The sequence below is a fragment of the Brachyistius frenatus genome, unplaced genomic scaffold, assembly GCF_029030835.1.
Source record: "Brachyistius frenatus isolate BFR_SWC_R1_liver_20210118 unplaced genomic scaffold, ASM2903083v1 Contig_60, whole genome shotgun sequence".
NCBI lineage: Eukaryota > Metazoa > Chordata > Actinopteri > Embiotocidae > Brachyistius > Brachyistius frenatus.
In genome coordinates this window covers 1,096,123-1,109,850 of record NW_027210659.1, presented here as the reverse complement: position 1 = coordinate 1,109,850, position 13,728 = coordinate 1,096,123, and the positions used below count along the sequence as shown (strand labels likewise).

The 13,728-nt window shown below is 40.5% G+C and overlaps 1 protein-coding gene across 1 annotated transcript in view; it reads right to left on the bottom strand.

Moving 5' to 3' along the window:
* The window catches only part of LOC138625234 (protein unc-13 homolog B-like), a 140,951-nt gene that overhangs the window by 105,692 nt on the left and 21,531 nt on the right, over positions 1–13,728 (bottom strand). The window contains exons 3-5 of the mRNA XM_069706015.1: positions 4,732–4,831; positions 1,781–1,898; positions 109–232 (exon numbers count right to left, since the gene is read on the bottom strand). Coding sequence (XP_069562116.1) covers positions 109–232; positions 1,781–1,898; positions 4,732–4,831 — 342 coding nt within the window. The remainder of the gene's footprint in view (positions 1–108; positions 233–1,780; positions 1,899–4,731; positions 4,832–13,728) is intronic.

Here is a 13,728-nt window from a genome sequence, read left to right as displayed (position 1 = left end):
ACTCTCAACCAGAGAAATATTAGACAAGAGTAAAGACGCCAGCATCAAAATCATCATGCTGCCAAACCTGTTGTGACGAAATGTGTGTTTTTATACATATAAACATACCAAAGGGCAACTCAAATCGGGTATCCAGTTGAACGTGGTGTGGAGTTGGGTTGGTGGTACCGCAGATCTCATCTTCTCTCATTAACACTTCAGAGTCTAAAAGCATCCACTCTCCTGGTCCGTCCTTAAAAGAAATGCATGGAGACAGAAGATAGGTAGAGAAAGAAACATAGAGAAAGAATGATATAAAAAGGGTATGAGGAAAGCAATGACGATAAAGGAGGATAAACTAGAAATACCACATTGCTGTTGTACGCCTCCACCAACCAGTCAAGTTGTAGTTTTCAACCTTATCTGTCTAGATATATATAGTATAATATATATAATGAAGACTGAAGGAATAGTTGTGTTCATATGCGCAGCCAATAAAGCTGATTGACAGTAGATAAAGCCCAAAATATCGATGAGACTGCAAAGAAGCTTTAAATTAAAAAACTTGGGTTTTCACACACATTATTTTATTCTTTTATACATTTGTGTAAAATTGTGTCATAATTAGTGTATGAATTCTTGAGATATAGCCAGAAACATGTTTGTTGAGGTCAGAGTGACCTTGGACCTTCCCCTTAGACCCCTGCCTGCCATGTCATCAGGTCAATAACATTTGAGAAATAACATGTCAATGCCATTGTCAAGTTTGAAGAAATGTCTTGAAGGCGTTGAGATATCTCATTCATATGAAAGGTACCAATGGGAGATTGCACTGAGCTTGACCTCTGACCCCCAAAATCTATTCAATTCATCGTTCAATCCATGTTTGCCAAATTTGAATTCTCTCAAGTTGATAATGCCTTTGCGAGAATGGGACGGATGGCTGTTACAGACATGAGGACACCGGACCTTGACCTCCAAAAATGTAACAGTTTATCCTTGGGACCATTTGAAAGTTTGTTCCGAATTTGAAGAAATCCCATCAAGCCTATCTTAAGATATTGCATTCATGAGAATAAGACAGATGGATGGATGGACAGTCAACCCAAAATCAAAATCATAATCATAATCCAGTTATGGCTATCATCATTACAAAGGAATAATAAAAAAAAGAAAGAAAGGATGATACAAAACATTTGCTCATTGAGAAGATAAGAAAGAGAAGCACAACACTGCCAGCTCAGACAACAATAGAATAGGGATAAACATGTTTTGATCTTCAACTTGGTTGAAGCCGTATTATTTAAGCCTGCATTATTAATGACAACATAAGTGCAGCTGCCTCTTCTAAAATGCTTCAGAAAAAGTAATGAGGTATTTGAGCATGATCAGCCTGGTTTGCAGTTCGCTAAAATAAGTTGACAACAGCTTATAACTGGCAACCTATAGGAGAGTTTATTAGGATAGGTGTCAGGTAAAGAGAGGAGATTGATCAGTAAGCAATGTTTGGATGAGATGAGTGTGTGTTTGTTTTGATTGAAGTTGAAAGCTAAAGCTGCCTAAGCAGCAGTAATTATATGTAAAATCATTCCTTTTTTTCATTTTAGCATCTATCTGAGTACAACGACAACAGCTTTGCGCTTTAGGAAGTATTGAAGCAGAGAAAAAATGTGTCACAATAACCTCTTCCACCCTGCCAGCCATATCTAATGATGCAGCAAGGTGACATAAACTTGAAGCCACTTGGTGTTCATGAGTGTGTGGGAAAAAAGAATGAAAAGGCATGCTTAAACAGGGTTACCTCATCAGAATGTCGAATGGTGTTTAGAGGTATCAGTGATGTACCGATCAAAGTGTCCCAGATCAAACCTTTGTTCCATAGTTCCACCACCAGACCTGACTCCAGGTGATTGATCTCACTGTAGCAATACACAAACACACATTATATGCAGAGTCAAAGTTCAAAACATGACATTAAAATTCCAAAACTGTTTTGTCGCTTCAGCAATGATATTAATTACCATCCATTCTAACTATCCACTTTGTTTGTAGTGTACTAAACAAACATGATCTGTGACACACATCCCACAAGAAAGATTGGCATGACATTAACTTAGCAGTGGAGAATATAAAAGTACATTTCTAAAAAATACAACCCCTTTTAAAAAGTGTTGGATCACTGTGCAAAATGTAAATAAATACAGAATGCAATGATCTTGTAACCTAATATTTAATTGAAAATATAACAAAGACAAAATATAAAATGTTGAAATTGATTTTTTTTTTTATTGTTTTAATAAAAAATATATATTCATTTTTAATTTGAGGCGGCAAAAAATGTCCCCCCCAATTTTTTTGTAATGTTTACTATTGTGATGCATCACCTCTTCTTTTTACAACAATCTATAAAGGTTGGTGAACTGATGAGACCAGTTGCTGTTTTGAAAGTGAAATGTGTCCCATTCTTGTCTGACAAAGGATTTCAGCTGCTTAACAGTTTGAAGTTACCTATATATATTTTAAATAAAAACGATTAAAACGTCTCAGTTTCAACATTTGATATGTTGTCTTTGTCCTATTTTCAATGAACATGGATTTAAATGATTTGCAAATACATGTAATGTAATCCTGTTTTTATTTACTTTTTACACAGCCTTCTAACTTTTGGGGAAATGACATTGTATTAATGATAATCATGATATCTTTGTTGATGTTTCATTTGGGTACAAATGTGAGTTCCTTGGGAATTTAAATACGGAAGCAATGTGGTATTTTGGGTGAGGCTTGCACCTGAAGAACCTAGAGTTAACAACTGAAGTCCACTTAAGATGCTATCATCTCTCAGAAAGAAGCCTTATGGTATATTTGCTGACATAAAACACAGTGCGGTTTTACTTACTTCTGTCTTCAATTTGTTTTTTCAATAGGTTGCATTTTAGTGGCTTTAATTTAACTGTAGATTTGTACATTTATTACTTGTTGATACTTCCCCAGTTACATTGATTAATCTTTTTCTGAGAAACTTGTTGTTTCGTCCACTTTTAAATATCAAAATGTCTAATTTTAACATCTCTGATACACACTGATTTAAAAATATAAAACATAGAAATTGGGTTTTTGTTACTCTAAAACAATTAGTATTTATGATACAACAGCACACAAATACAAAAGTTAAATTTGGTCCATAATTTTCTTGTGTTGTCATACACACCTGTGCTAATTACCTCTCTCTCTCTGGCACTGTTTCCTCAACCACTGCCACATTTCTCCCTGCCATAGCTGGTACACAAACCATGCCCCATTGCTACAGGGTACCTTGGGGAGCCACATGGGAAGTCACTGGTAAAATATAATTGTTAACATACCGTATTTTTCGGATTATAAGGCGCACTTAAAATCCTTAAATTTTCTCAAAAATTGACAGTGCGCCTTATAATCCAGCGCGCCTTATGTATGGTTACTTGTTGTGCTTATTGATCGATTTTATGTGGTACAATGCGCTCAAAAATCTGTCGAAATGTGTAAGTACGACTTTGTTAAGCAACGAAGCCCCTCCGCTCAATGGATATTCGGAGCATTACGGTACGCCGTGTCACTACCTGATCGGCCCCGTAACAGGAATGTAATGTCTAAACTAAAAGTGCATTCATGTAAGGCAGCCCGCGCCCGGAGTTTGATTTACCGGACTGTGTTGTTTTGCTTAATGCGCCTTATAGTCCAGTGCGGTTTATGTGTGAACATAGACACGTTAATTTACAGTGCGCCTTATAATCCAGTGCGCCTTATAGTCCAAAAAATACGGTATTTCTGTGAGGAAAGCGTTACACAAGTAAGAATACTGAATTTCCAACTTATGAATCAGTGCATACAATCACAATCACAAGTTATCAATCAAATTGACTCAACATGTTTCATTAATATGTTCTGCTTCTTTGACATTGTGTAAAATACCTCAAAGCATGCGTAACACTCAACACCCCTATCCGTGCTTCTCCTGCAAGCTTTCCCCCAGAGAGAGAAACAACAATGTTGGCAACCAGTACACTCTGTAAGAATGGCAACATTGGCTGAAAGGGGTAGAAAAACCCTTCCTGGTGTGGCAAGACCACAACAACCTAGAGTACAACCAATCTGTTAAAAGACGGAACACCCTATTGGGCCCTATTTTTCAATCATTTCAACACTGTTCTTTCCAATTGTCCTGGTCTCTCCCAGGTCATTCATTGGGCGCACACCAATCAGGTAGGTTGCCCACCAACAGTCACCAGTTTGTCTCTTAGTTCTGGAAGGCATTTTGCTCCCTGCTTGGTGCCACTGTCAGCATCTCCTCTGGATCCCACTCAATTCAATGGACAAACAGAAAAGCTCAACCAGGAGCTGGAGACTGTGCTCCACTGCCTGACTGCTTAGAATCCATCTTCCTGGAGTAAACAATTAATTTCGAGTTTTGAAGACTTACATGCCAGAGCAAAGGCACCACGGTGCTTGGCAAAGTTTAAACCCATGGAAGAACATGTCAGTGGATGGCAAAATATGAAAATCACCAGTATTGCAAAGATTAGAAATCTAGCTGCAGAAGCAAGGAAAATACTAAAATTAGTTTAAATAAATTCGTCAGATCATTGTGTTGTCATAATATAATAACAGCAGAAAAAAAATATTGTTTGACTCTTCATTGAAAATTCACAATAACAGAAGTTGATACAGTAAATAGAAATATATAAGTAAGAGCAGCAGCAGGGTGATACTCACAACATGAAGTCTTGTTCCCAACATGGCTGGTCCCCACGGACCGTGATAGTTGTACTCTTCACATTCTGCACCTTTAAGGTCACATAGGCGTTGAATTTGTCTGGAATAGAGAAGGAAGTTGTTAAGTCGAATGCCTTGAATCACCAAAGACTAGTCTGTTATATTACCGAATGTACACACAAAGTGCCATGATGTTGCAGAGTAACACCCCAAGGGCCTCAAAATGAGGGACTCAAAATGACTAATAAGTAAGTAAAGTTAATATGTATAGCACCTTTCACAGATATACAAGTGTGCTTCACTTCACTAAAACAGCCCTCAAACAGCATGATTTTGAACAGTAAAAATAACAGTTAAAATCACAACAACAAATAAATAAGCCAGTAAAAGGTAATAAATAATAGATACTAAGTAAATAAAGCCTGTCTGAATAAAAACATTTACATCTGTCTCTTAAAAATGTTGCAGTCGAGAGATTGCAGTGACAACGAGAGGGTATTAAGGTACAACAGTTTGAAAAGCTCGGTCACCTCAGGTTCAAGGGACGAGTGCTTTAGAGGTTAGCAACAATATTTTAAAATGAAAGCAGAACTTGATTGGAAGCCAGCGAGGTGAGGATATAATCAGAGTGATGTGTGATTTATTGTCATGCCCAGTTAAAAGGCAAGCAATTGCATGTTGGGCGGTTGGGAGACGTTTCAAAGAGGTTTGACCTAAACAGCTAAAACAAATCATTACAGAAGTATAAACAAGAAGAAATTATATAGTAATATAATCAACTCCTTCACCTTTGTCACAATATTTCCTAATTTCGCTGTTTTTTTAATTGGAAAAAATACAGGAGCTTATGTGTGACTGACATGATTGTCAAAAGAAAGTGACTGATCAAAAATGTTTCTCAGCGTATCTTTAGTACAAGCCCTTAACAACCCCATGTACTGATGGATATTATGAAAAACATTTTCAGGAGCGATTATAAGGGCTTCTGTCTTGCATTACATTGCATTTAACTGAAGTTGATTTTCAGTCATCCAAGCCTCAATGGCATTCAAGTAGTCATTTATAATGGGCAATTAGTTGCTTTAATCATGTTTAAAAGATTCCATAAATGAAATAATTAAAAATAATAATAATAATAAAAATATATATATAGCTGGTGAAGTGAAACACCTTCTTGGTTTGCCTGCTTACTTTGCACTAAAAAAAAAAAAAAAAAAAAAAGGGAGGCACGGTGGTGCAGTGCTTAGCATTGTCGCCTCACAGCAAAAAGGTTCCGGGTTCGAATCCGGTCCTTGGCCTCTCTATGAAGGAGGAAGATTTGCTCTCATGTTGCTAACTTTGTCCATCAAGCATTTTAGGAACTTATTGCAGTCACTTGTTTATGTTGTCAAAGAACAGTTTTCAGTTTCCTTTGTTTGTTGCAATAAGGTTCTAAACCTTTCAAAACGCTATAAGATTCAGACGATGGACCTCCAATTTGGTGTCTTTCCATAAGCACTCAGTTCTTCTGCATGTACGCCTAAAACTGCAGTTTGATTCAATAATCCAGGGTGATGGTTTGAAAGGGGAGGTCTGATTGGATTTAAAAGAAGCCACTTTATCCAATATAGTGGAGCATTGTTCATTGAATGATTGGAGTTTTCTGCTGTCCTCTAGTTGATGATGTGCAATCAAGGCGTGTTTATGGGGCAGCCTATGCAAATTACAGGAAACATTAAAAACAACACACTTGTGTGACAAGAAAATCTTTCAAGCAACAATTTTTAGTAGTCATGCCATGTGAGAACGCTAAGTCCAGAGTGTGCAACGCTATGTGTGTGGGCCCAAAACCATGTTGGGTAAAGTTAAAAGAGTCTGTGATATAAATAAATTCAGATGAGGCCTTAGGGTTGGACTCATCAACGTGGATATTAAAATTACCAATAATACAAAATTTGTCCAACTTTATAACCAAAAATAAAAAGTCAAATAAAATCGGACAGTAAAGGGCCAGGTGGAGGGTAAATTAAGTTCTTTTTTAAAGGTTTTACCCGGCCAACTTTGGTCATATTAAGTTCCAAATATGGGAAGGTGTCAATGGTGACCATCCAACAGTCAAGATGGTTTCTAGAAATTACTGCAAGACCTCCAGCATGACCAGTCTCTGCATGCTGATGTAGCTACAGTCTGTGAGACGAATATTTCATATTCCCCTGCCAGGTTTCCATGAGGAACAGAAAATGCTCATTTTGAATTGTAATACACACTTGTAATACAAATTCTTGCTTGGCTTAAACTTACCTGCATGTCGTGTATCCTTGAAATTCTAATAAAAATGAATACAACTTCTTTAACTGAACAAAAAATAGGACATTTCAATGCAGACAAATAATAGCTCTCTCTCATCTCAATGTCTGTTATTAAATGATTTTATAATTGATCATCACATTGATTGAGGTGATTGAGATTGCTGATGCTGTGCTAGCTTGCATGTTTCTTCTTTCCCTCCTGTCTTAGCCTGCTGTCTGCACTGCTGCCCTGCTGCCATTCACTGATCCTTGGGTCCTACTTGCCTGACTGCTGCAGCTGTGGCCTTAACGTCAGCTCTTTCCCCCTGAAGGGCGTGAGGGTGGGTTTTTGTGAAAAACAGGGCTGAATCAGAGAGACCCTTGGGGGGATCATAAGCTGCATCTGAAACCTCAGCCTTCCGAGCATCACCCAAGCCTGACAGGTTCAACCATAGAGTCCTTTCAACAGGGATTGGCAGCCCCATCACCCAACTAGAGCCCAGGGAGGAGCCCATGATGTGATCATTCACTAGACATTTTTCATCCCAGATGGCTGGATTGGATGTCCCTTAGTCCAGCTACTTGCCCCTGTCCTTCCGCATCAAAGCCTGATATGCAGACAGCAATGTTTGACATTTGTGGTGGAAATTCTTCACCGGCGCCTAACTGGCTTGTGCCCTATCCACCACTCGCAGTCGTCATAATCAAAAAGAGTCTTTGGAGTCTGATGCAATAGGTTTATTAAAAGATCAACGGTCTCAACAGACCGTGTGAACTCATGAGAGCAACTAAAGTCAAATTATTAAGCACGGCCTTATAAACTGTTTAGGTCTTACTGTTTCTATTATTTGCTTTCCTCATGAAGGCACATGCCATCAAATGTCTATCATGGGTCATACTTACTTAACACGTTTATCATAAATTCTGTGCATTACAACGCATCTTTCATGAATCCTATTCACTATAATAAAAATTGCACGCTTCTGCTCATCAGCTGCTGTTTCCTGTGTAGCAACACAATGAGTATTGTCAGTTTCTTGTCAGTCTTGACCCACTGGCATCACGATGACTTTATGACTGACACATAACCCATCACTTTGTAGTGAAATATGCTAAATCAACACTCCTATTAACTAAGCATTAAAAATTATATTAAATTAAATCTTGAGTATAAAGATATTCGTGAGTATATACGCTGCTTATACGTTGCCTTCTGCGTCATTGAGGTGCTGTGTATATAGCCTACTTCAGGAAATTGTAACTTTTGTTCTGAATCAATTTGGACACGATATTTACAGCAGTTAAGGTCCAATTTGGTTTCTGGCTGCCTCAATATCTACCACTCTCTGCTGTTCCATGATTTCATCATCATGACAATAAACTCAAATTTAGCAGAAAAGGTTTTGCTCTTTAAATTAGCTCTCAAAGATTTTGAGCAGTGATGCTGGGAAAACGTGCAGCTTAGATTAATCGGTGATTTTAAATTGCCCGTCGGTGTAAATGTGAGGGTGCATGTCTGTTTCTGTCTGTCTTTCTTTGGTGCTGCTGTGATGGACTAGCGACCTGTCCAGGGTGTACCCCGCCTTTGCTCAAAGTAAGCTGAGATACGCTCCTGCTCCCCTGTGAGTGGGTATAGATGATGGATGGACACTGGCAAAACCCCTCTGACATCCCTGAATATTATACCTCAGTAAAGCCAACAGTCTTAAAAAGCTTAGTACACACACTGACAGATTGTCATTTCCCATTGGCCTGTGGGGAGTCAACTGTGAACAGTCAACTTGACTAACGACAAGAAGCAGAAGCAGACCTATAGCAGACCTGTCAGAATCCAGGAACCAGGTGTAACAGTGCACAAGGGTAAATGTGCTAAAAATGACATCATCTCCTGGCGATGCATAAAGCAGTAAGCATCTACCTGCATCTTTCCAGATGACCGTTAGAGAAGTCTTCCAGTGATGGTCAGAGGAAAAGGAAAGTTGGAGCAGAGAGGGAGACAATACAAAAAATAAAGACCCACAAACAAAGCTAAATGCTGCAAAATATGCAACAGATTTGCCAGTTAGGTACCAGATCAGTCAAAAACTGTGGCTAAAACCATGCTGCATGTGTGGGTTAAGTGTTTTGATATTTTTGATATGCTTTCTGCTTGAATATAAAGATAACCATTTAAACATTTGAGCCAACCCTAAGTCTCAATCTCTAAAAAGGTGAGCTAATTGTTTTGTGTGCCCAATGTAGGCTACAATTTGTATGCAATTTGATGCGATGGTTTATTCCAGTGTGCTACTTTGAGTACAATTTGAGAGTAGCCTAATTGTACTTTACTTGAGTATTTCCATTTGACGCAATTTTATACTTAAACTCCTCTAATTTTCAGAGGGAAACAATGTACTTCCTCTGCATTTATTTGACAGCTCTCGTTTGTTTTCAGATGCAAATTTGACACAATTGATAATATGGTGAGTTTTTAAAATAACAACACATAATAAAAGATTGAACCACTGGTTTTCAACTTTTTGGTTCCTGACATCTTATAAAAAAAATTGTGTGTAGCTGGGGACACATTTCAACTTGTTGATACAGCTCCACAAAATTGTGATTTCTCCCTCTAAACTTCTTGTATGGTTTAATTTCAATAAATGTTTAAATAACCCAATATCTCATAAAAATCTAAGATTAGACAAAAAAAAATCTACAAACTGAAAAAAGATTTGTGTATCTGATCCTTATTCTTTCCTCTTTCAGTAATCATCTTAAGACCCCTGCAATTTATCTGGTGTCCTGTATATAAAACCAGTGTTTTACTTACTTTTACTTACATTAAGGATCTCAATACTTAATTGAGGACTGGTGAAGTCCTAATGAGTTTTTGAGGGTGCACCTAGAGCCATAGCATACTTTACAGGTCTATATTCACGTTCACATATATATATATATACAATGTATGTATGACTGTGTGCTTACAACACAATCACTTTGGTCCTGTTTTATGTTCACTGGTAAGGCCAATCAAATCCCTTTTTCCTTTGAAAATCTACTCAACAGTCGGAGGCCAGAGGCAACCAATGACAAATCACCTCCTGTGTCTGGAGTGTGTTTCTGTCTCCTCAAGACTGAGGGATTTATCTATGTCTTCTCCTTCATGCCAGGATGCCATGTTGTAATTTAGGCTAGCAGGTGGCCTTTTATCTGTGATGATCTATTGATTTTTGGCTGGATTGTTTCTCCCTTATTTTGCCTGCAGAAAAGATGTAAGGACGAACATCTGCAGCAAATAAAGACCTAAAAAAAGAAAGGACAGCGGACAGAGAGAAAGGGTCCCACTATTGAGTGGCTGCCAAATTGTTGAGACATTTTCCCTGAAAAATAAATCTTTGTTTTTGTTACACCCTCTCCTGGCTAAGGTGATATTTTACCTTTTTTTGCTATTTTAATTTCCTGTTTTGTTTCTGTTATTTAACCTTTCCTCTCGTTTGAGGTGTCTTGACTTCCTGCATGCACATGTGATTACCTACCTCTGTCCTGTTCGTTTACCACTGTGTTCAATTGTATTCCTGCCCTCCTGGGTCTGTGTGTTTCTGTCAGTTTATACCAGTTTGTCATTGCCCTTCATGCTAACCATCCTAGGCATTCTCTTCCCAGTGTATTTTAGTAAGTTTTTTTTGGTTTTGATCCAAGTTCTGTGTCATTTGACACAGTATTTTGCCATGTCCATTTTGTAACTCAGTTTTGCAATGTTTTGTCTTCCTGGTTTGACCACGGCCTGTTTTTGGTACCCTGACTTTGCCTCATCCCTGTGATCTATTGCCTTTTTTGTACATTGTGCAAATTTCAAATAAACAGCCCGAACTGACTTTGTCATGCATTTGGGTGCAGTCTGTAATACACCAGTGATAAAGTTTTCTCCCTTTTCAGCTGTAGTTCTTTTCTGACATAACTCAAGAAATTCAAACATTCAAAATGTTCACAAGTACAAGATGCACACAAAGGCTGGCATTTGGGAAGTACACTCTAACCAATGGAAGATCAAATGGTGCATTGAGACATCAATACCTCATGCAAAAGGAAACAATGCAGGTTTTGCAGCACCATAATAACATTGTGTCTGAGCAACAACTTTAATTTTTTCAAAATTTCTTGAAATAGAAACTTTTATCATAATAACTAAATCAATTGTGGCCTTGAACCAAGTATTAAGAACTAGACTGGTTTCTGTGCAATTATCAATTATTTTGTTGAACTTGAGCTAACACTGCCTGATTCAAATCATGATTTGTCATATCACATTTATTACTGTTTTTTATTTGTAAAAACTGAAATTTTTTTATTATAATTTTTACTGTTAAATGCTTATCTACTCTTTACTGAAATTACTAATTTAACCTTATGGTTAGTGATATGATGAACCACTTTATTGTGGACTGAAATATTTCAACGACTACTGTATTTAAAATATTGCTATTCAATTTGGTACACACATTTGTACACAAATTTATCATCTGTGACAGTTTTGGCAACCTTCAAGCACATCTTGCGACCAGATCTGGTTCCCTAATTCCTGTCGACAGCCTTCCTTGTTGAGTTGACTGTTTCCTAATAGGATGCAGTGGAGGAAGCTTTTGAGGACAAGACACTACAATACGCTGACCATGCAGTCAAAGCTGAGTAGCGAGGCTGGAAGGTTAAAGTACGTCCAACAGAGGTGAGTTGCAGAGGCTTTGTTTCCAGACCCACAGAAAGGGAATAAAAGCCCTTGCCAACACAAAAGAAAGGAGCAGTTACTGCCTGTGGCTGAAGAGAAGTCATCCCATCTGCGGTGGGTCTGTCTCGAATGAGGGTGTCTCGTGTGAAAAGGCTGAAAAATCCAGTGACTTTGAGGTAAACAAGTCACAAGTCATGTGTGTGGTGGGGGGTTAGCTCAGCTGCAGGGGGTAGAGAGTGGGAGGAGTGGTTCAGGGAACGGTGCCGGGAAGGTATGATGAGCACAGCTGAGCCGAATATGAACTGATGAGCACAGCTGAGCTGGATGTGAACTGATGAGCTCTCCCCTATAAAAGGGGAGCAGGGAGAAGGAGGCGAGAGACAGCGTTTGCACAGAGACATTGTTGTGTGGGCCGGGCAAATAAAGGCATTTTACACCCGAACGTCTGAATGAGCGCGTCATCTGTCTCCAAGGAACCCCCACGGTAGCTCGGCCATTCGCCTACGCTCAGCGGATGAGGGACTCGGCGACCAGATGGCTGCAGCCGGAGAACGCCGGAGGAGCACTGGCGGTGGTGGACAAAATTGTGGTAGAGCAGTTCACGGAAGGGCTGCCGGCCAGGACCGCGGCATGGGTCCGCTGCCACCGCCCAGCGACGCTGGAGGCCACCATCACCCTGGCCGAAGACCACCTCGCGGTCCATCCCGGCGGGCAGGGGGATAAGGGTCGGCCGTCGTCTGCAGCCCGACCGATTCCCGCTCCGCAGAGGAGAATCCCACACCCTGGGGCGGCCCGGGCCCTGCTGGCGCCACCGGCATTAACACCCCCCCGGTTCCCCGATTCCTCGGGAGTGGCCAGCCCCGGCACACTTCCCAACCTACAGGGGGGTCCTCAACCGCCAGGGCAGGAATGTTGGAAGTGTGGGCAGCCCAGACACTACCGGAGGGAGTGTCCATTGATGGAGGTGGGACAGACGGTTCGGGTTGCCGGGCCTCCAACATCCTCCCCCGGTCCAGGAGCGACATATCGCGTTCCAGTAAGGATCCAGGGGGGTACACACCAGGCGATGGTGGATTCGGGCTGCATGCAGTCGCTGATCCACCAGAGCCTGGTTCGGCCCGGGGCATTGGTGGAGGCATCGTGGGTGAGGATTAAGTGTGTACATGGGGATATTCACGATTATCCGGTGGTGGCCATAGAAATTAGATATGGGGGGGATATGATAAAACTCTGGACCGGATAATGACCTGGTTTTACTGGCCGGGCATCCGGGGGGATGTGCGCCGTTGGTGTGCATCTTGCCCGGAGTGTCAGCTGGTAAACCAGCCGGCCATTCCGAGGGCGCCTTTACATCCGCTACCCTTGATGGAGGTCCCATTTGATCGTATTGGTATGGACCTCATCGGGCCATTCCACCAGAGCGCACGCGGATATCGCTTTGTGTTAGTCCTAGTGGATTATGCAACACGATATCCCGAGGCAGTGCCGTTGCGCAGCATTTCGGCAAAGAGTGTTGCGCAGGCTCTCTTTCAGGTCATCTCCCGAGTCGGAATCCCGAAAGAGATTCTGACTGACCAGGGCACCTCGTTCATGTCGTGAACACTGAGAGAACTTTATGGATTACTGGGTATTAAGTCTATTCGGACCAGTGTTTATCATCCACAGACTGACGGGCTTGTGGAGCGTCTGAATAAGACTTTAAAGTCCATGATTCGTAAATTTATACACGACGATGAACGTAATTGGGATAAATGGCTTGATCCTCTGTTGTTTGCAGTGTGGGAGGTCCCCCAGGCCTCTACGGGATTTTCTGCCTTTGAACTGCTGGAAACCACGAGGGGTGCTCGACCTGCTTAAGGAAAACTGGGAGGAGGGTCCGAGCTCCGGCAAAAGTGAAATTCAGTACGTCATGGACCTGCGAGCAAAACTCCACACACTGGGTCAGATGTCATGTGAGAATTTGCTCCAGGCCCAGGAGCGTCAATAACGGCTGTACAACAGAGGGGCCAAGCTGAGGCAATTCAC